General features: G+C 44.1%; 1 protein-coding gene across 2 annotated transcripts in view; it reads right to left on the bottom strand.

The window, feature by feature from the left end:
* Positions 1 to 22,691, bottom strand: part of DOCK5 (dedicator of cytokinesis 5) — a 231,636-nt gene that overhangs the window by 20,922 nt on the left and 188,023 nt on the right. For both annotated transcript variants that reach the window (XM_004046801.5, XM_055348267.2), the window contains exons 35-44: positions 22,052 to 22,211; positions 21,114 to 21,154; positions 20,118 to 20,208; positions 17,352 to 17,471; positions 14,394 to 14,483; positions 12,012 to 12,116; positions 5,523 to 5,664; positions 4,467 to 4,548; positions 2,793 to 2,877; positions 1,895 to 1,981 (exon numbers count right to left, since the gene is read on the bottom strand). In XM_004046801.5, coding sequence (XP_004046849.2) covers positions 1,895 to 1,981; positions 2,793 to 2,877; positions 4,467 to 4,548; positions 5,523 to 5,664; positions 12,012 to 12,116; positions 14,394 to 14,483; positions 17,352 to 17,471; positions 20,118 to 20,208; positions 21,114 to 21,154; positions 22,052 to 22,211 — 1,003 coding nt within the window. The remainder of the gene's footprint in view (positions 1 to 1,894; positions 1,982 to 2,792; positions 2,878 to 4,466; positions 4,549 to 5,522; positions 5,665 to 12,011; positions 12,117 to 14,393; positions 14,484 to 17,351; positions 17,472 to 20,117; positions 20,209 to 21,113; positions 21,155 to 22,051; positions 22,212 to 22,691) is intronic.

Raw genomic sequence — 22,691 nt, 5'->3', positions numbered from 1 at the left:
ATGACTTAAACATTGGAGCTATGGTAATGATTATTCCTTGGACAAAATGTCTACAGAAAATTTGAGAAGAAAAGAACTGGACCTGTAGTAAGAATCATTTCCTAGGCATCACTTCCTTTGAGACTTTTGAGCAGATCAACGACAAGAGAACAGCAGGATATCAGATCTGAGTCACTTCTGAACCACCAAGAATGTCCACTGGCAAAACGTTTGATGCTTCCTCCATGAAAAGAGGTAAGTGATCTTGGAGGCCATGCATTCAGACCATACATAATCTTAGTATGAATTCTATGTGTATCAGAAGTCAGAAATAATAGGATGTATTCGAATATACAGGCTGAATTTTGAATGAAAAGAAAATGAGACACAGTACAGATTCAGAGAGTTCTTCCTATGGAAATGTCTACAAAATCAGGTTTCAAAAAAAAAAAAGTATCTCCTTCTTCATTTTACCCATTATCAGTCAACATGACCTCCTATTCCAGACTTGATTCCAAAAGTCTCCATCCAAAATTCATATCCATAACTGAGGAATAATGTCTAATTTTTTTTTCTTTTAGAGACAGGGTGTCACTCAGTTGACCAGGCTGGAGTGCAGTAGTGCAATTATTCACAGCTCACTGTAACCTCCAACTCCTGGGCTCAAGCCATCTTCTTGCCTCAGCCTCCCAAGTAGCTAGGATGACAGGCACATGCTACCACATACAGCTATTCTTTTTGTAGAGGTGGGGGTCTTGCTATGTTGCCCAGGGTGGTCTTGAACTCCTGAGCTCAAGTGATCCTCCCACCTTGGCTTCTCAAAGTTCAGGGATTACAGGCATGAGCCACTGTACCTAGCCATGACTTATAACACATCAAACTTCAGTTCAGCTTTGGTCAAGAAACATTTCTTGAACACCTACTTTAGGCTAAGTGCCATGCTATGCACCACAGATACAAAAGTGATTAAGATGTATGTATTTCATGGCTTGGAGGAGCTGATGGTGTTAGCGGGGTCTCAGAACATGTAAACATGGTAGGTTAGAAACACGCCCAGGATGCCACAGGGGACAGACAAAGGGCAGGTCACCCAACTTGGGTGTTCCAGAGATGGATTCATTGAGAAGCTGGTGCCTAAACTGAACCTTGATGGGAGTTAGTCAGGTGCAGAAATTGCAAGAGTGTGTTTCAGGCAGAGAAAACGATCCAATGTCACAGAGGACTGAAATTAGCATGGGATGAACAGTATGGTTCCAATAGATTGCCTAGGAGATGGGGCAGAAGAGTTAGGCCATACGTGTGTGTGCTAAGGAGGCTTTATACTCCAGGTATTCGGAGCCATGGAAGGGCTTTAAGCACGAGAATGGACGAAATGGTGAGATTTCCTTAATGGAATTCCCACTGAAGCAGTGAGGTAACGACCTGAGAAGGCCATGCATGGCAGGGAGGCCAATGAGGAGGTGGGAAATAAAACAGATTTAATCAATACTAAACAGGTGAAATAAGCAGCTTTTGGGCGAGATGAAGAGGGAGGAGTCTAGGGTAATTGTGGATATGATTAGCAGAGAATAAAAGAAGAGAACAGGCTTTGGGAGGGAAGATGTAATTGACAAGAAACTCCAAAGCAGCATTCCAAAAATGTTTCTGGGTGCTGGCAGGATCGCTGAGCAGACACCACTCCTCTGGACATAAAAGAGTCATTCACTATGATTGACCTTTAGGGCTGGTGTTGTCACATCAGTTTTACAAAGGAGCTCTATTATATAAGCATGCCTTTTATTTCTCTTTTGAAAAACAAAGTTGGCCAGAGGAGGCTGGCCAAGCTGGTGTGAACTGCAGAGGGAATTCAACAAAGGCTGTTATTATATTTGGAAACAGAAAGTTTTTTTCCAAGTGCCAATTTCAAATGACTCACTGTTGAAATCTGTTTGACTTCAAACCACTTGAGAATCCCGGGAAAGGTATATGCAGTCGTATATGTGGTCCGTTCAATCCACATCGTCTGGTGGCAAGAAGGAAAACATGAAAGGTTGGTCAATTCCCAGGAGGAAAACATGAAATGTTGGTCAATTCCCAGGGAAAACAGCAAGACTCCCTGGTTCACTTAAGTGAGATTCTATTCTCAAATGCCTCGTAGAGAGTGAGACAAATTTTCTCAGAAAATTCAAGGATTCTGGATGTTTAAAGCTGAAAAGGATCATCTACTTGGGACTTCTCACCCTACAGAGGGAAACGTGAGGTCTAGAGAGGTATGACTAGCCCAAGGTCATTATGAGCAGCAGGCCCAGGAAGAGACCAGATTCTGGACTCCTAGTCTAGCATTTTCCATGGAGATGACAGCTGGCTGTCTAGGTAATTAGTACTTGCTGTCCAGATAATTAGCAGGTGAAGTCTCTGTTCCCAGGGGTGCCATTGTTTCTCCTGTGGAAGCTGGTTAGGTAAGTGGAAGACCTCCACTTGGGATGTCAATTTTACCTTTTTTTTTTTTTGAGACGGAGTCTCGCTCTGTCGCCCATGCTGGAGTGCAGTGGTGCGATCTCAGCTCACTGCAACCTCCGCCTCCTGGGTTTAAGCAATTCTCCTGCCTCAGCCTCCCAAGTAGCTGGGACTACAGGTGCGTGCCACCACACCCAGATAATTTTTTTTGTATTTTTAGTACAGATGGGATTTCACCGTATTAGCCAGGATGGTCTCGATCTCTTGACTTTGTGATCCGCCTGCCTTGGCCTCCCAAAATGCTGGGATTACAGGCGTGAGCCACCGTGCTCAGCCCGTTAATTTTACCTCTTAAAGGACAAAAGGGGTGAACTCACAGCAAATTCATTGTCTGGATCCTTTTCTCCTTTCCGGAACGGCCGGGAGTATCTGAACTGCTGCACTTCATTGGCTCTGTAGTAGCTGGAGACGGACAAAGCAATGCTGTATTTTTCTCTCTTAGAACAACCACTCCTCGACTTGACTTCAACAAAACCTATAACACATCTGCCTGGTCTGAGTTTTACCCACTAAGCTATCTCATAATCAATAGTGCCTCCACATGAAGGCCTGAGAAAGTGTACAATTTGATTTTATTTCACACCTTACTTTTATATTATTTAGGAATTTATTTCACAGCACACAATTTTATTTATTTGTTTTTATTTATTTATTTATTTAGAGTCAGAGTCTAACTCTGTCACCCAGGCTGGAGTGCAGTGACGCAATCTTGGCTCACTGCAGGCTGCACTTTCCGAGTTCAAGTGATTCTCCTACCTCAGCCACCTGAGTAGCTGAGATTACAAGCACGCACCATCACGACTGGCTAATTTTTTTGTATTTTTAGTACAGATGGGGTTTCACCATGTTGGCCAGGCTGGTCTTGAACTCCTGACCTCAAGTGATCCACCCGCCTCAGCCTCAAAGTCACAGCACACAATTTTAAAAGGTATATGTGGCCAGGTGTGGTGGCTCACACCTGTAATCCTACCACTTCGGGAGGCAGAGGTGGGAGGATCACTTGAACTCAAGACCAGCCAACCTGGCCAGCACAGCAAGATCCCATCTACACACACACACACACACCCAGGTGTGGTGGTGTATGTCCCAGCTACTCAGGAGGCTGAGGTGGGAGGGAGGGTCTCTTGAGCCCAGGAGTTTGAAGTTGCAGTGAGCTATGATTGTGCCACTGCATGCCAGCCTAGTTGACAGCGAGACCCTGTCTCTTAGTGGGTGGATTGCCTGAGCTCAGGAGTTTGAGACCAGCCTGGGCAACACGGTGAAACCCCATCTCTATTAAAATACAAAAAATTAGCCAGGTGTGGCAGCATGCGCCTGTAATCCCAGCTACTTGGGAGGCTGAGGCAGGAGAATTGCTTCAACTCGGGAGGCAGAAGTTGCAGTGAGCCGAGATCACGCACTGTACTCCAGCCTGGGTGACGGAGCAAGATTCCGTCTCAAAAAAAAACAAAAAAACAAAAAAAAAGGTGTATGCACTTACACACACATTTGTGATCTCATTAGTCTAGTTTTATAACTATTAGCTAATAGTTTAATACTATTAGCATTCGGCTTTTCAAGACAAGGAATGAGCCCTTCCATCACTGGGGACCAGCCACTCCTCTGCAATGCTTTTGGGTGAAAATAAAAGCTCAGGGATCTGTAAGCTAGGTGTGAAATTTCTGATTTTCCTCTGCCTAAAAAAACTAAAACCCCCACATCCCTTTGTGTTACCAAGCTTTTATCTTACACTCAAAGTAGAACAGACAGTAGGTCTTGCAAACTGTAATAAATGTAAGGCTTTGGTTTTGATGTACTCCAAACAAGTGTGAGGGAGAGACAAACTTTTCTCTTTTTTGTAGAGACAGCATCCCACTTTGTTGCCCAGGCTGGTCTCAAATTCCTGGCTTCAAGCAATACTCCTCCCTCAGCTTCGGAAAATGTTGAGATTACAGATGTGAGCCACTGTGCCTAGACACAGATTTTTTTTTTTTTAATGAAAAACCACTTACTTTAAGATCTGCTCTGGAACAGGTTTATCCTTGTAGCTGGGCGGCAAGCTCATCACTGGCTTTACAGTGAAGCACTGCATGTCTGAAGAGCTCGTTAAGGAAAGGAGAGGGGCTGGGGCCGTGAAGGTGTCAGACACCAAACACCCCTGTTCCTCCTGCTTCACAGCCGGAAATGCCACCAGCACCAATCACTCCCTTTGACCCAAATGCCAGGACCACATTGAAAATGGGAGTTCCTTTGTGTATCACCGGAATGCCTTATTCAGTGATTACAATTAATCCTAGGGCCCTTTTTTTTTTTTTCGGTCAGACATCTGGCAAACAATCCTTGCCATAGGGAAATAGACATCAATGCAATATCAGGAAATAGGTACTTAGAAATGGATTTAAACAATTTCTTGGGACAAGCATCCCTCTGAAATCACCAGAATCAGAGCCCAGGCAACAAGAATTACTTTTATCTTTGGATCCCGTCGGTTTATCCAGTGCCATAGTTGGGCACTGTGCTAGGTATTTTGAATGTGTTATCTCTACTATACACAACAACTCTACATGAGGGATATTCTTATTCTCTTTTCACAGATGGAGAATCTGAGGATAAGAGAGGTTAAAATCCAACATCACACAACTGGTAAATGGTAAAGTTAGGCTTCAAAAGCAGCTCAAGTGTAAGCGCTCCTGCTCTGATTTAATGATCAAGTCTTAGAAAGTCTTAGCTCCCCAACCCACCAGGACAGAGATACTGCCTCAAAGTCTACAACAGAATCCAGAATTCACAATAGAAAGTATATGTTCCACTTAAGCTCCCCATCTGGCTACGAAGTATATTTCATATCCATCATTTGTCCATTATCTCTCCTCTTTTGTTATGTCATCACCACCAGCTAATGCTATTAGGGTCCCAAAGATTTTACATGGAATGGGAACCTGTGTTAGAATGCTTGACAAGATGGTGTGTCTGCAGAGAAGGGACTGTAGCTCCTATGTTCTCTGGCTTAGCTGGGGCTGTGCACAGCCATAAGAGCCTCGGGGCCATACTCCCCCCGGAAAGGATACACTGCTTGGGGGAGGACTTGATGTCTTCCCCAGGAGGCGTGGTACTGGTCATCTTCTCCGCATTGGGGAACTGGGTTAACAACCTCAGGCTGAAGTCCTCTCGCCTCTCATACTCCTTTCCCCGATAGATGAAGATTTTATTCTGCAGGTGAGACACAGAAAGGGAAGTCATTACATAGGAAGAGTGGAGAGGCAACTGGAGTTCCGGGTACTGAGGTAGCCATTGCACTCCCCAGCCAACGTTCAATCCCCACCATCAAGTTCTCATTGAAAATCTAGTCCTTGCCTGACAGCGACCATCATATCCTACAAGAGCTGCGGTTTATTGGAGAAGTTAAATCACAGACATAAAAAATACTTAGCCCAGTGCTTCTTCCAGTGTGGCACAAGGACCATGGCCAGTCTGCAAACAGTCTGGACCCATCTGCAAGGAAATACGGAACTTGTGCCCTCGTTTAAATCAATGACATCCCCAGGCATGCTGATATTTTCATGGCAAGACATTCTTAAGGAAAGAAGGAAGTGCATTAATTTTCATTGAGGTATAAACTCCTAATCGACCTCATCACGATCCAGCAACAATTTGTGGACCACCACTTAAACAGCACTGCATAAGAGAATGAGGAGAAGCAATGTGTCTTCTGGCACAGAAACAGAGTGACAGAGAACAGAAGCAATGTACCACAGTCCCCAGCCAATCCTGAAAGTCTAATAGAAAATCACTGCATTAAATACTATTTTCTCCACTCTAGACTGTAAATATAATCTCTTTAAACATTTTTTTTTCCCCAAAGAGATTTCCTAGGCCCCAGGCATGGGAGTAATTTGTCTCACAGGTGTGGTTGCCTGGGCAAGTGCAAACATAGCCATGTTTGAAATGAGCAGTTTGCATTGGTAGCCCACACATGATTCATTTTTAACCAACACTTGGGCCCAGGTTGTCTTGTAAAATGTCTTTCAAAATCACTTGTCCATTCATATAAAAATATGCATTGCACAAACAGAAGATCAGCTGGACAACAGGAATACAATGGTGATCTTGCTCTCACAGAACTTATCTTCTAGAGGAGAGAATAAAAAACAAGCAAGTAAATATATTAGTAAACATGATAGCGTAAGTACCGTGAAGGCAATTACACTTTCCAGGCAAACACTGAATGAAAGGAGTAAAAACTACTGGATCTTTTGGAATATATGATAAAACTTTTCCAAGTTAGGAAAAGTCTATGGGACTCAAGCCTGTTGAAATTCCATCATTCAGATGAAACAATGGTGGGTAAAGGATCAGAGTGTAATACAACGCTAGTTGTATGATGCAGACGATAACTGTAAAAGGAATCACAGAAGCAGGTCAGGAAGAATTAGCTCGACTGGAAAGAGAAGGCTTCAAGCAAGACATGGGCCTTAGATGGGCATAGACAGATGAATGGGATAAGGAAGCGTAAAGAGAAGGGGTGCGAAGGACCAGGTGGGTATGTGGAAAGGGTGAGGCCCAGGGGTGGAAAGCACAGAATTCTGGGAGAAGAAATGAGCTTGGACTGGAAGAATGAGCCAGAAAATGAACGGTCTCGCATGGCAGGCAGAGGTTTCAAAGACTCGGAATGTTCATTGGAGGTTCTGGAAGGCAGGAGACGCACGATGAAAGAAGAAGTGTAGACAATGTAAGCCAACAGTGGCATCTATGCCCAACTGAAAGTTCACAGGCTGGACTGAGCAGAAGAAGGAAAAGTAACAGAAGGAGAGACAGAAGTAACAGCATTCAGTGTTTGCTTCTTTGGTGTCGGGAGAAGGGCAAGGCAGACAGGGGAGTCGACGCTGATTCAAAAATCACTGGTCTTGAGCCTGGGCAAGATAGTGAGACCCCATATCTAAGAAAAAATAAAAACATTAGCTGGGCGTGATGGTGCACACCTGTAATCCCACCTCCTCAGGAGGCTGAGGCAGGATTGCCTGAGCCTGGGAGGTCAAGGCTGCAGGGAGCTGTGATTACACCACTGCATTTCAGCCTGGATGACAGAGCGAGACCTCGTCTCTTAAAAAAAAAAAAAAAGTCACTGGTCTTGGAGTAGGAAGAACAGTGGTACCCCTGACAGAAACAAAAGAGATAATGAGATCTCATTGAGCTGGAAGGAGAGGATGATGTAATTTTAAATATTCTGAATTCAGGGAAATATCCCATAGAAGAGAATGGCAGTGAGGTTATATCATTCCTGAGGATTTTATATTCTACAGTATGCCTTTGAGGTATGTTAACATCTCTAAACTACTTTACAGTTTATAAAGTACTCTTATATGCTATTAACTTAATTCTCAAAACTTTCCTGTGATGTAGGCATTATTTTTCTAAATTACGGATCAGAAAACCAAGACTCAGTGATTACGTGATTTCACCAAAATTGCACACTCGCTCAGCAGGTGATTTAGACTAGAATGCTTTCGACTTGAAAGTCTGGCGTTCTTGATTTCACAGAATCACTGCTGTCTCTGTGGTCACATTTCTGATTTCATGTGACACGCAGGCATATGTAACGGCTATGGCAGGGGTTGTTCTTTTATGTTGACCTGGATTGAAGCTGAGCTAACACTAGACCCTGATGCATTTACACCCTACACTCTTTCTATTTTTTATTTTATTTTTTGAGACAGGGTCTCACTCTGTCATCCAGGCTGGAGTGCAGTGGCTTGATCACAGCTCACTGTCGCTTCTAATTCCAATACTCAAGCAATCCTCCTGCCTCAGCCTACTGAGTAGCTAGGACCACAGCACATGCTACCATGCCTGGCTAATTTTTAAAAAATTTTTTTTGTAGAGACGGGGTCATGCTATGATGCCCAGGCTGGCCTCAAACTGCTGGTCTCAAACTCCTGGGCTCAAGCAAGACTCCTGCCTTGGCCTACCAGTGCTGGGATTACAGGCATGAGTCACCATGCTTGGCCTCAGACCTTCCACTCTTTACTCTCTTTCCTCTGCCTGGTCCACCTCATCCCCAACCATGGTTATTTTAACTCCATACAAGTAACTCACCAACTTTTCTCTCCTGTCTGTAACTTCACTTGAGTTCCAGATCTATACAGCTAATGGTTGACTTGTACCTTTTGGATGTTCCAAATGTACCTCCCCTTGAGTACGTGCAAAACCAAACTTGGCGAACACTTTAGAAAGCCCTGGGAGGCCCTCTGCTATCTGGTACCAACAGCCACCCGCCCCATTCTCCTATACACCCTCTTGTACACACTACTCCAGCCTCATAGCTTTTGGACCTGCTATTCTCAAGGTCTGGGACCTTTGCTCATCCTCTTGATAGCTGCATAGCTTATTCTTTAACTTTTTTTCTGGGTTTTGCAAAAATGCCATTTTCTTTCTGAAGTCTTTCTTGTTCACTGTATTTAAAATTGTAACTCCATCCCCAACACCTGCCTCTCTAGTCCCCTTCCCTAAGTCCTTTTCTCCATGATACTTACTGAGTAGCTACACTGTAGGAGGCAGTGTTCTAGGCCATCTCTCATACTAAATAGTTTATTGATTTATCTCATTTTTTGATCTCTCCAAGCTGGAACATAAGCTAGATAATTTCAAGATTTTGGTTTGTTTTGACTTTGCTCCCATGCCTATATTAGAGCCAAGTATATGGTAGGAGTTTAATAAATATTTACTCAAGGAATAAATTCATTCTCTCCTCTGTGACTCTGGCCTTTTCCGGTCCTCCTGTCCCAGTAAATGGTTCAACTACCCCCTCCAATGATGCAGGCCAGAAGCCCAGAAATCATTCTTGACAACTCTCGCTTCCTCACCCACACAGCCCATCAATCATCAGATGGCTGTGACCTCATCTCCACCCCTCTAGTCTTTCCGCTTCTCTGTAAAGCCACCACCCCCATGTCCCGAGTCTAGCCTGTCATCTCTTTTCTGAACATCTGCAATGGTCTCTTAGTGGTTTACCTGCAGCACCTCCCATCCATTCTCCATGGATGACCATGGAGACAAAAGCTGGATGACCATGGAGACAAAAGCCAGATGACCTTTCCAACACGAAAAGTCTGCAGCAGCTCCCACTGCTCTCAGGATGTAGACAGAACACCCCAGGAAACCCCAAGGCCCTGCAGGCTCTTCCAGGGCCCCCCGCCTCCCCGCTGGCACCCCAGCTCTCTCTGTGCCTGCCGCACTGGCCCTTCCTTTCAAGGCACTGCCCTGCTCTTGCCTGATGCTTCCTCTGCCTGCAATGCTTATTCCTACCCCCTTTACCTGCTCCACTCCCAGCTTACCTTTCAGGTTGCAGCTGAAACAGAGGATCCCTGGAAAGTCTTTCCTGATTTTTTTTATTTTATTTTGAGATGGACCCTGGCTCTGTCGCCCAGGCTGGAGTGCAGTGGCACCATCTCAGCTCATTGCAATTTCTGCCTCCCGGGCTCAAGTGACTCTCCTACCTCAGCTTCCCAAGTAGCTAGGATTACAGGTGCGAGCCACTGTGCCAGGCCCTGATTCTTTTTTTTTTTTTTTTTTTTTTTATTAAGACATAGGCTGGGCACGGTGGCTCATGCCTATAATTCCAAAACTTTGGGAGGCTGAGGCAGGGGGATCAACTGAGGTCAGGAGTTCGAGATCAGCCTGGCCAACATGGTGAAACCCCATCTCTACTAAAATATAAAAATTAGCTGGGCCTGGTCGTGCACACCTGTAATCCCTGCTACTTGGGAGGCTGAGGCACGAGAATTGCTTCAACCCAGAAGACGGAGGTTGCAGTGAGCCGAGATTCCACCACTACACTTCATCCTGGGTGACAGAGCGAGACACTGTCTCAAAAAATAAAATAAAATAAAATAAATAAATAAATAAAATAATAATATTAAGGCATAATCTACATACAGTAAAATGGATCCCTTTTAGTGTAAAATTCTGTGAGCTTTGACAAACATAACCAGGACCACAATCAAGATACAGAACAGTTTCACTGCCACCAAAAATTTCCCCAGGCCCTTCTGCAGCCAACCTCCCCCTGGCCAGCAACCACTGATCTATTTTCTGTCCTGATAGGAAGCGTTGCCTTGGCAAGAATTTCGTATAAATAAAACCACAGAGTATGCAGCCTTTTAAGTCTAACTTCTTTTACCTAGCAAGATGCATGTGGGTGGGAATCATGCCTGCAGTTGTGTGTATCAGGAGCTGACTGCCTTTGGCTGCTGCAGTATTCTGTTGTGTGGATACACTGAAGTTTGTTTATCCCATCACCAGTTCAGGGACACGTGGATTGGATCCTGTCTTTGGTGACTATGATTAAAGCTGCTATAAATATTCCTGTACATTTTTTGTAAAAGGGTAAGTTTCTATTTCACTTGGGTAAATATTTCCTGGTTACAGATTCTTATAGCACAGGGTATCTTTCTTGGTTACAGTTTATTTATTTATTTATTTTTGAGATGAAGTCTCGCTCTGTCACCTAGGATGGAGTGCAGTGGTGTGATCTCGGCTCAATGCAACCTCCAGCTCCTGGGTTCAAGCAATTCCTCTGCCTCAGCCTCCTGAGTAGCTGAGATTACAGGCATGCACCACCACGCCCAGCTAATTTTTGTACTTTTAGTAGGGACAGCGTTTCAGCATGTTGGCCACACTGGTCTCGAACCCCTGACGTCAAGTGATCTGCCTGCCTCAGCCTCCCAAAGTGCTGGGATTACAGGCATGAGCCACTGCGTCCGACATGCAGATTAAATTTTACACTCATGGGTGATTAAAATCTCCCCTCATGAGTTTAGGTTGTAAAATCCATGAGAGTAGGGACTACGTTTGACTGTAATCAGCAAGATCTTTCTAATGCCTTCCCTATGCCTGGCACACACAGTAGATGCTCAATAAATATTTACTGACTGAATGAATAAACTGTCTCATTAGGCACTGTTAGGAATGTAAATTGCTTGCTTTATCGCTTGTTTTCAAATTAGGAGAAAGCAGATGGATAATAAATGTTTAAGCAAAGCTCAGCTCTAAAAGAAACTTCGTAAGAGATAAGAATTTTTATTTATTAAACTATAAATTGAATATCGCATTATACACAATTTTGAGATGGAAGAAAAATACCATCCTTGTCATTATTATTATAATAAAATGTTTTATTTTGGGAGACTCCTGCAGTCTGGTTCTTGGGATACCTACTTTCAAATTAGCTCTGGCTAGAAACACAGTAAACAACGAAATACATCAGTCCACACTTTTCCCCGGTGTGACCCGTAGCAGCTGACCAGTGCGGGGGATGGTTCTGTTTTTCCCTTTTTCACTGCACCGGGGAAAAGTCATTTCACAAAAGACCTGCCAGAACACCAGGGGTGTCCGGGGGTGTGGGGTGAAGAGGCCGGCCGCTCAGGAAGTGGTTTCCCTCCCCTACCTCCCACAGCGAGAACACGGGTCGGCAGCTGCTAACACCCTGTTGCCCATCTGGAAAAGAAATGAGTCTCTTCCCTCCTCCTAATGGCCTGGGAGACCACCATCAGGTTTCTTACCCGTAGGAAAGAAGGAAAACCCTGTCCATAGTATCCAACAGCAAAGTATTCAGGCTGAGGCCTCATTGCCTTAATGATGTTCTCATAAAATGAGGCCCTTTTTTTCTGGAAAACAAAACAAGACATTCCAAGGGGAGGTTGTAAGTACACAGTTGGGGGAAAAAAAAAGTCAGACTTTGTTTTGTTGTTTCCCATGTAACCCAGAGCAATGAAAGGTCTTTGGAAAACACCCTATGGGCAGAAAATGGTTATCCTGTTCTCGGATCACAGGTTTTGGACCAGGGCTCCATGAATGGACGTTGGAGGGCTGTGACTCCCTGAAGGTGTATGCTGAAGTGTGTGCACGTTGGAATTCTTCTGCGTAACGGGGCAGTGCACAACTTTCAGCAGTTTCTCAAAGTGGGCTCAGGGACTATAAAAGGTTAAAAAGTGCATTCTGAGATTCACAGAAGGCGGCTGCACTTAACCAGACACCCATGGGAGAAGATAAAGAACCTTCCAAGACCAGGCGCAGTGGCTCACGCCTATAATCCTTGCATATTTGGAGGCAGAGGTGGGAGGATTGCTTGAGGCTAGGAGTTTGAGACCAGCCTGGGCAACATAGTGAGACTCCATCTCTACAAAAAATTAAAAAATTAGCCAGCAGCTGAGGCAGGAAGATGTCTTGAGCCCAGGAGTTCAAGGTTGCAGTGGGCTATGACTGCACCACTGCACTCCAGCCTGGGTGACAGAGTGAGACCCTGTTTTGAAAAAATAATAATAAAATAAAGAACATTTTTAAAAAGAAGGACTGTGTAGTTCATGCAGGTGGTCTGGATGAAAGTGTCTGGTAAATTATAAGTGCCCAGAAGGTGGTGGTGATGTTCTGTTTTTCAGTATCTGCTACCACCTCTATCTTTAATTCTTCACAAGATGAGGGGCTTTCCAGCTTTGGCTCACAAGGTCGGCCTTAAAGAAAACAAAATAGCCAGCCAGATGTGGACAGCTTTGAGCAATGACCTGAACCCCCTCCCCTACAACAGTTAGCATGTCATTACTCTTCTATCTAGGTGATGGTCTCGTCAAAATACTATTTTCTTAGACCGGTATGTAACATGTTACATTACTAATATTTCAGCTCAGTTCAGCTGATGAAATTTTTTTTTTTTGAGACAGGGTCTCATTCTGTTGCCCAGGCTGGAGTGCAGTAGCATGATTACAGTTCACTGTAGCCTTGACCTCCCAGGCTCAGGTGATCCTCCCACTTCAGCCTCCCAAAAGTAGCTGGGACTAGAGGAAGGTGCCACCACACCCAGCTAATTTTTTATATTTTTTGTAGAGATGGTGTCTTACTATGTTGCTCAGACTCGTCTGGAAGTCCTAGGCTCAAGCGATCCATCTGCCTTGGCCTCCCAAAGTTCTGAGATTACAGGTATGAGCCACCGTGCCCAGCCCAGTTGATGAAATTGATAAGTGAGTTTCTTGCATGTGAAGCCAGGGGCTGGTAATAGTACACCGGTAAACTTTTTACAAAGTGATCTTGACACCCAGCTCCTCAAATAAATGATCATTTCATGACTATGGTGACCTGATCTTTTCTAACTCCTCTACTAAAAATTATTAAATTTAATATTATGGTTGCTTACCATTGGGTATTCAGAATGGTGGCTGCCTACCATGGGGCATTCAGAATGGTGGCTGCCTACCATCAGGCATTCAGAATGGTGGCTGCCTTCTATTGGGCATTCAGAAGAGTGGCTGTCTACCACTGGGCATTTGGAATGGTGGCTGCCTTCCATTGGGCATTCAGAATGGTGTCTGCCTACCACTGGGGCATTTAGAATGGTGGCTGCCTTCCACTGGGCATTTGGAATGGCTGCCGCCTCCACTGGGCATTTGGAATGGTGCTGCCTCCACTGGGCATTCGGAATGGTGGCTGCCTCCACTGGGCATTCGGAATGGTGGCTGCCTCCACTGAGCTTTCAGAATGGTGGCTGCCTAACACTGGGCATTCATTTTTGTTTTGCTTTACTGATGGCTGGGAATATGGAGGGTCCACAGAAAGAAAAATGTCTTCAGGAAGAATGAAAGAGCTGCAGACGGAGATCCTGAGGGATGTGGAAAGCGAGTCACTACTATCTGAAACTCAATATTCCACCACACTGTCGAGACAACCCCACTCCACTTCCAGAGATGTCCTGAACCTTCTCTGAAGGATATTTGGCAGAAATATTGATCAGAGCCTTTGGACTACATCTTTTTTCATTCTCATTTCAAGCAAAGTTGACTTTTCCATTGTAAAAAAACACCATTCATCCTGACTTTCAACTTACGGAAACATTTTCATGAGCGCTAATTTTAGCAACCCTGTCAGAGGCCTAACATATTTTGACCCAGACTCACCAGGAGGTTGCCAAGGCCCTCGTAGTCAAATACTTTGCTTTCGTAAGTCTCAGCCAACTCTTTGCTCAGCTTGATGGCCTTCTCCCACATCTTCAGAAAAAGGAAAGTAGGGTTAAAAGTGGAGAACAAGGCAGTCATTGATTCAGTGGCAAAAGCCACTGGCGAGTCACTGGGAATGAGCAAGTGGTCTGGGGGATTGAGTTTCGGTAGATATTCGTCACTCGCTTTATCCCTTAGATCAGTGAAACCTTCATTTCCTGACATCATGAAGACAGTGTATATTGGCAGCTTTGCCAGGGGCATCTTCTGTAGTTCTGTTTGCACGGACACTAAGAATAAGTACCATGTGTCGCCCAAAAAAGCAATACTGCATTTAACAGGTAAAGTACCTACAGCACTTCAAAGTAGAGAGGAAGCTCTGCCAGCCCAGGTTCGGAAAGCATGCAAGTCTGGTTGGAGGGGGAAGGGAAGTTTCTGTGGAACTTTGGTTCTGAAATGTGTGTGTACAGGTATGTGTATGGGTGTGTGTGTGTGTGTAGGTGTAGTGATGTTGTTTGTGCAGATGGAAAAAGGCTAACAGTACTGTTGTGTGGTGTTGCAGGAAGTCAGGGACCCCGAATGGAGGGACCAGCTGGAGCTGCAGCAGAAGAACATAAATTGTGAAGATTTCATGGACATTTATCAGTTCCCAAATAGTACTTTTATAATTTCTTACACCTGTCTTACTTTAATCTCTTAATCCTGTTATCTTTGTAAGCTGAGGATGTATGTCACCTCAGGACCACTATGATAATTGTGTTAACTGTACAAATTGATTGTAAAACATGTGCGTTTGAACAATATGAAATCAGTGCACCTTGAAAAAGAACAGAATAACAGCGATTTTTTGGGAACAAGGGAAGACAACCATAAGGTCTGACTGCCTGTGGGGTCGGGCAAAAAGAGCCATATTTTTCTTCTTACAGAGAGCCTATAAATGGACGTGCAAGTAAGAGAGATATCACTAAATTCTTTTCCTAGCAAGGAATATTAATATTAAGACCCTAGGAAAGGAATGCATTCCTGGGGGGAGGTCTATAAATGGCCACTCTGGGAATGTCTGTCCTATGCAGTTGAGATAAGGAAGAATAAACAGTCTCCTGCAGTACCCTCAGGTTTACCAGGGTTGGGAAATTCCACTCTGGTAAATTTTTGGTCAGACCACTTCTCTGCTCTCAAACCTTGTTTTCTGTTAAGATGTTTATCAAGACAATACGTGCACCGCTGAACATAGACCCTTATCAGGAGTTTCTGCCTTTTGCCCTTTGTCCTGTTTCCTCAGAAGCATGTGATCTTTGCTCTGCTTTTTGCCCCTTGAAGTATGTGACCTACTCCCTGTTGGTACACCCCCTCCCCTTTTGAAATCCTTAACAAAAACTTGCTGGTTTTGCGGCTCAGGTGGGCATCACGGTCCTACCGATATGTGATGTCGCCCCCGGCAGCCCAGCTGTAAAATTCCTCTCTTTGTACTCTTTCTCTTTATTTCTCAGCTGGCCAACACTTATGGAAAATAGAAAGAACCTATGTTGAAATATTGGGGGTGGGTTTCCCCGATAGTGTGGAATTTGGCAAACTGTATTTCCATGCAGGGCACTGATTTCCCTACTTAGTGGATGAGTTTTAGGAAATGCCTCCGAGCATGTATAACCATGTAAGTTACAGGCTAAAGCACGTCCTCAGTGTCTGAGGCTAGCAGCCCAGATTGAGCCTTCTAACCCCTTTGGTATTTCATGAGCTGTCTCTTAGATGGATACTATTCAACTTGCAGCATCGGGTCACCTCCTGCTTCATTCCTGTTCACAAGGTGCTAAGTTCCATTGTTTCTGGCTTCTGAGAAAATGTGTGCAGAGCCCAAAAGCCATTGGGAAACACTTCAAAATTAAATCTTTTAAAATCATTGTTTGCAAAATCTGTCCCCCTCTGAAATCTCAGAATTCAAGAATACACAAGGGAAGAATAAACAGTAGCTGTGAGTTATTGTTGTATATTAAATCATGTATCTGGTCTTGGTCCTGAGTTCTGGTGAATTTTCTTAGAATTTCTCAAATAATAAGAGTGTCTTTGTTATTCTTGGTGCCCCCACCCCAGGATCACACCCAAATCTATGCTAATGAGGTGACTCATGGTGGTCTCCTAGTCTCAGGATGGGGGCTGCCATGCCAGAAATACTAATCATGTGACTAGAAGGTTAGGGCTGTGAGCCATGTGATATCAGCCCAATCTTCAGGGACAAAAGGAAGGCTAAAGATCAAGTTCATTGTGTAGTTAATGATTCATTCAATCCTGCCTGTATAATGAAACCCCACAGTGGCTCATGCCTGTAGTCTCGGCACTTTGGGAGGCCAATAAAGGAGGATCACTGGAGCCCAGGAGTTCTAGGTTCTAGACCAGCCTGGGCAACTTGTGAGACCCCATATTTACCAAAAAAAAAAAGAAACCCCAATAAAAACTGTGTACACCCATGGCTTGGGTGAGCTTCCTGATTGAGGAACACACTGATTTGCTGGGAAGGTGCCCCGAGTTCACAGGGGGAAGACACAGAAGCCCCATGCTTGAGATTCTCCCAGACTGTTCCCTATGGGTCCCTTCATTTGGCTGGCCCCAGTTTACATCCTTCCTGATGAAACTGGAATGGTTAAATATAGCACTTCACTGTGTTCTGTTGGTTGTTCTAGCAGACTATTAAACCTGAGGGGGCAGTGGAAGCCCCCCAGATGTATAGCGAGTTGCCCAGAACTGTGAATGGACTGGGGACCCCCAAATTTGCAGATGGCATCTGAAGCGGGGGCAGTCTCATTGGAGACGGTGCCCTGAACCTGGGTAGTCAGTGCTAACTCCAAGTGGTGAGCATCAGAATTGTACTGTGATACTGCGGTCATTTTCCTCTTTCCCCTAGAACAAAAACAATCCGATACTCACTTTGCCTTTGTCGAAATAGGATATGATTTCTTGATACAGCTTCTCTTTAAGCTCTTGCTGGGTATAAACATAGTAACTGTCCCTCTGAAGCAAATGAGGCACACAGGGCTTGTCAGACCACTGAAAAGGAAGAAAAGCGACACACGGTTAATACAACAAATATTCAGCCCCCCAACATCAAGAAAATATTGTATATATATTTGACTCATTGATTTTGTATTTTAGATTATGTATTAAACACAAAAGTTACATATACACACATATACACATGCCAGCTCCAAAACAAGTATCATGCCAAATGAGTGAGCACTCACAGCATCCCCCCAAAATGCCAGCGACAAAGCAAGGTCGCTAACTGACATGACTGTCGTTGTACTGGGGCATCAGTAACACAGTCAGATAAAAGGAACAAATTAGGAGTATAAAAATGAATAGGAAGAGGTAAAACTACCACGATTTGCAAACATTATGGTTGAATTCCTCACAATGCAAGGCAGTTGACTAAGAAACTGCGACACGCAATAAGAGAATTAAGTTACGCAGCAGGAAAAAAAATTAATATACTTGGAATAAAATTTATTTCAGATACACGGAGACTAAATATACAGAATAGAAGAAAGGAACCAAACAAAAATAAGTCCAAAAAGAACATTTCTAAGAGTGAACATTACAAGGAGTATGCAAGACTTTTATGCAGAAAACTTTCACACGCCATTGAAGGGCACAAAAGCAGACTCGAACAAATGGAAAGTCATACCATGCTTTTGGATAAGAAAATTCTATTTCATTAACATGTAAATTCTCACTAAATTAATTTTTAAATTTCATCTTTCCAAAGTCCATATGGAAAAATTAACAAAAAGGAATAGGTAGGAAAACTCTGAAAAAGAAGAGCAATCAAGAGTAACTACCAGGTCATAAAACACACTATCAAGAATTAATAATTAATACAGTATGGTACTGGTAAATGAACAGACAGAGACCCATGTAAAAGCATATACAATCTAGAAAGAGATTCCCTCCCCCCCAAAATAAGAATTTAGTAATAAAGATGGGATCTTATACCAATAAGCAAAATGTGAACTATACTTAACAAACAGCATCTCTATTGAATAGCAATCTGGGGGGGAAAAAAGCTGCATTCATACCTCATATCTTACACCAGGATAGGAGAGTTTACCTTCCTGAGTTTCCCAAATGAAAAGACCTACAGTTACAGACACTGGGGATTTCTTTCTGATCATACAATGGCAAAATCCACAGTCAACAAGCCTCACTTTCTAAGCTATATACAGTAGGTTGCTTTTTTTTTTTTTTTCTTTTGAGACACAGTCTTGCTCTATCACCCAGGCTGGAGTATGGTGGCACCATCTCAGCATACTGCAAACCTCCGCCTTGCAGGTTCAAATGATTCTCCTGCCTCAGCCTCCTGAGTAGCTGGGACTACAGGCATGTGCCACCATGCCTGCTAATTTTTTGTATTTTTAGTAGAGATAGGGTTTCACCATGTTAGCCAGGCTGGTCTTGAACTCCTGACCCCAAGTGATCTGCTGGCCTCAGCTTCCCAAAGAGCTGGGATTACAGGCGTGAGCCACCAGGCCCAGTCCATTATACAATAAGCCTTTTAATGCCCTAAACTTAAATATGAATTGTGAATTTCCTTTGGGAAGTGGTGAGGCATAGGAATCCTATTTTTAACTCACATGTTAGGACAATGCACATATATTACTTTAGTATAAAATATAAACCGTAAAAGAATATTAATAGCTGAGAACAAAACTGGAGGCAGAGACACCCAACAGGAGGCTGCTGTAGTGCTCAAGGTGTGACATGCTTACGGGATGGACCAAGGTGGTAGTCAGGGAGATAAAGAAAAGTGGATTGGCTAGCATGGTGGCTCACGCCTGTAATCCTAGTACTCTGGGAGGCTGAAGTGGGAGGACTGCTTGAGCCCAGGAGTTTGAGACCAGCCTGGGAAACATAGCAAGATCTCATCTCTTTAAAAAAAAAAAAAAAAAGAAAGAAAAAGAAAAGCGGATAGGTTAGGGGCATGTTCTGAACAGAGGGGCCACATCTCTCGCTTGTGGAGAATGTGGGAGGTGGTGAGTAAAAGAGAGAAATTGAAGATGACTATGAGGTTGCCTGAGCAACTAAATGGATGGGAATGTTATTGTAACATGGTAACAAAGTGAGGTAGGATGGGCTGGGGAGGAGCAAAGAGTGAGAAATAAAGGTTCCTGTTACTGCCTTGTTCAGTTTGAGCTGCATATTGGCCAATCAAAGTTTATATGTAAATCCAAAGTTAGAGGAGGTGCTCAGGGCTAGAAATAATTACTTGGGATTCATAACATATAGATGTATTTATATCTAAACCACAACATACATTTATTTAGGGAGAGAATAAAAATAGAGTACTTCTATGGTACTATATTCACTTATAACTCATCTTTCTGCGGTTTTCTGCAGTTTTACAAATTTTTTTATGTATTCATCAATGTATTTTATGTGTCAATTAGAGTGTCAATTACCAAAGGTTCATAAGTCGTGCTCTGCTTTCTGAGGATTTTTAAATAAAAGATAACTGACTTTTTCCCATACTTGATCTACAAATTAGCTGTGCCTATTTAGAAAGAACTAAAAAAAACTTGTATAAAAGGATATTCCTGGAATAAAGCTCTTTCCCATCAAAATCATGAAATGTATAGAATTTAGTCTGAAAGGACACTGTACTCCACCCTGTTGAAACAAGCTCTCTGAGCCATTCACCTGCAGAAGCTCAGCGTGCAAGAGAAGCGTGTAGGCAGCTTCTGTGTAGTTCTCACAGTCTCGGTGCAAATCTCGAAGCTTGTACAGATATCTGGCAAGAAGGGGAGAAGGAAGCATTTTGTCACTCGAGAGTTTTGTAGGTTTTTTAGTTTTGTTTTGAGACAGGGTCTTGCTGTATTGCCCAGGCTGGAGTATGCAGTGGTCCGATCATGGCTCACTGCAGCCTTAAGCCCCAGGGCTCAAGTGATCCACCCACCTCAGCCTCCTAAGTAGCTGGCATGTGCCACCAGGCCTGGCTAATTTTCATATCTTTTGTAGAGACAGGGTTTCACCATGCTGCCCAGGCTCGAGAGTTGATCTAGTGTTCAGCTCATTCCATAACCAGACCCCAGCCTGCTTCCCTGCCTGACCCCCTTCCCCACTACTGTACAGAAGCAATTCCTTCCTCTTGAGCCAAGAAGTCGGATCTTCCCCATTTCTTCAATACACTGTGCACCTCCTGCCTCCGTGTTTCTCTGACTCCACCTCGACTAGTTTCTCTTCTTTCTTTAAGGCAGTGGTGTTTAATGTTTTTAAATATTAGGTCTTGGACCCCTCCGGGAAGCTAATGAAAGCTATGGAATCTTTCCCCAACAACATGAACGTTGGTTACGTACAAGTTTGTTTCATGTTCAGGGATTCGCAGACTTCAAGCTAAGACTCTTGAGTGGGTTTTCCTGCCTCTTCCTGTACAGCCTCTCCTGCCCACCCAGGCCAGAAGTTGTCTATCCTTCCCCTGATCCCCGACATGACCTCACACAGGCACTCCTTCCTGTCATACTTATTCATGTATCTGTCTAAAGAGTTTGTCGGTTCAGGGTGAATGGAGCGTATCATGTACTTTTAGGGGTCTCTCAAAGCAGCAAACACGGTGTTGGGAAAGTATTTGTTTACTGAAGAAATCAATCACAAAGCCATGAAATAAACAGCAGAAACAAGAAATTTCCTTCAGCTTACCTTATGTATATGTCCTCTCTCTTCTTTTCTTTATAAAAGTTCTGCCAGGAAAAAAAAGGATCACAGAATCCCAACATAAATCAAGAGCTATTGACACAAAAATAGACAAACCACTATTGTTGCTTTTCAACAGTTTCACTTTTCCAAAGAGATCACTGTTTCCCTTTAGCAAATATCCCCATAAGAAAAGGGGATATTTATCCTCAGGATGCAAAGGCACAAGAGTGATATAATGGACTTTGGGAACTCAGTGGGGAAGGTTATAGGAGGGTGAGGGATAAAAGACTACATTTCGGGTACAGTGCTCGGGTGACGGGTGCTCTAAAATCTCAAAAATCACCACTAAAGAAATAACCTATCCAGCCGGGTGCGGTGGCTCACGCCTGTAATCCCGGCACTTTGGGAGGCCAAGGCTTGTGGATCGTGAGGTCAGGAGATCGAGACCATCCTGGCCAACATGGTGAAACTCTGTCTCTACTAAAAATACAAAAATTAGCTGGGCATGGTGGCACGTGCCTGTAATCCCAGCTACTTGGGAGGCTGAGGCAGGAGAATTGCTTGATCCCAGGAGGCGGAGGTTGTGGTGAGCTGAGATCGCACCACTGCACTCCAGCCAGGCAACAGAACGAGACTCCGTCTCAAAAAAAAAAAAAAATCCCAAAAACTTATCCATGTAACCAGAAACCACTGTACCCCCAAACCTACTGAAATAAAATTTAAAACAAACAATCAAAAACACACCAAATTTATCCTCAGGGTCTGTGGCTGCTGATACCTGTGAGCTGAGCCAGCCATTCCAATTAGACTTAGGAAGACACCGGCTCCACAAAGGTGCCCCAGGGCGCCTCTGTGTTTGTGGGATCTACCTAGAGCTGAGCTGTAGGGTGCAGGGGCGGCCTGACAGTGCCCTCCCATCACACCGGAGGCATGTCACATACCAGCACGTTCACAGTGCAGCTCATACGGTTCTCCTTGCTCTCATCTTGCATGATGATGGTTCTATAGTCCAGCAGGTTCTCTAAGAGGCTGCTGACCAGGAGGGCAAAGACCTCCCCAGAGCTGGAGAGGTATTTGTGTTTCCGGCAATGTTCTAGGAGCCTGGAGGGGCGGAGGGAGAGACAAAAGCCCAGGTTCCATGCTGTCATTCCAGCAGCACTGACCAGCACTGACCAGGGTCTCAGCAGCAGCTGGGGCAGGATTTGATGACACAGAATGTCAATGTTAGATATTAAGTGACACAGTTAAGCCGACACACACACACCTCATGCAACACCTTCCTATCCTGTGACCTTCACTTATGCTGCGCTTCTCTGTGGACTCGAGTTCCAGTTTTCTTTAGGACTCAGCTCAAGTCCCAACATCACTTAGAATCCGAGCACACAATGTCCTTCTTTCAATGTCTGTTTTTGTTTGTGTTTTATTCAGTCAACAAACCCTTGCTCAAAAGGTTTGTGTGTGCTCTGTGAGGACTCTAATTAGTTGTATGAGACCATTTTTCCTATGTTTCTATTCTCCCTAAGGCCTGGCACTCAGGGCATGCTCTGAACATTCTGGAATGCCTCATATGGATGCCCAGCC

The sequence above is a fragment of the Gorilla gorilla genome, chromosome 7 (assembly GCF_029281585.2).
Source record: "Gorilla gorilla gorilla isolate KB3781 chromosome 7, NHGRI_mGorGor1-v2.1_pri, whole genome shotgun sequence".
NCBI lineage: Eukaryota > Metazoa > Chordata > Mammalia > Primates > Hominidae > Gorilla > Gorilla gorilla.
The sequence above is the reverse complement of the archived record's forward strand: the minus strand, read 5'-3'. Positions and strand labels throughout refer to the sequence as shown.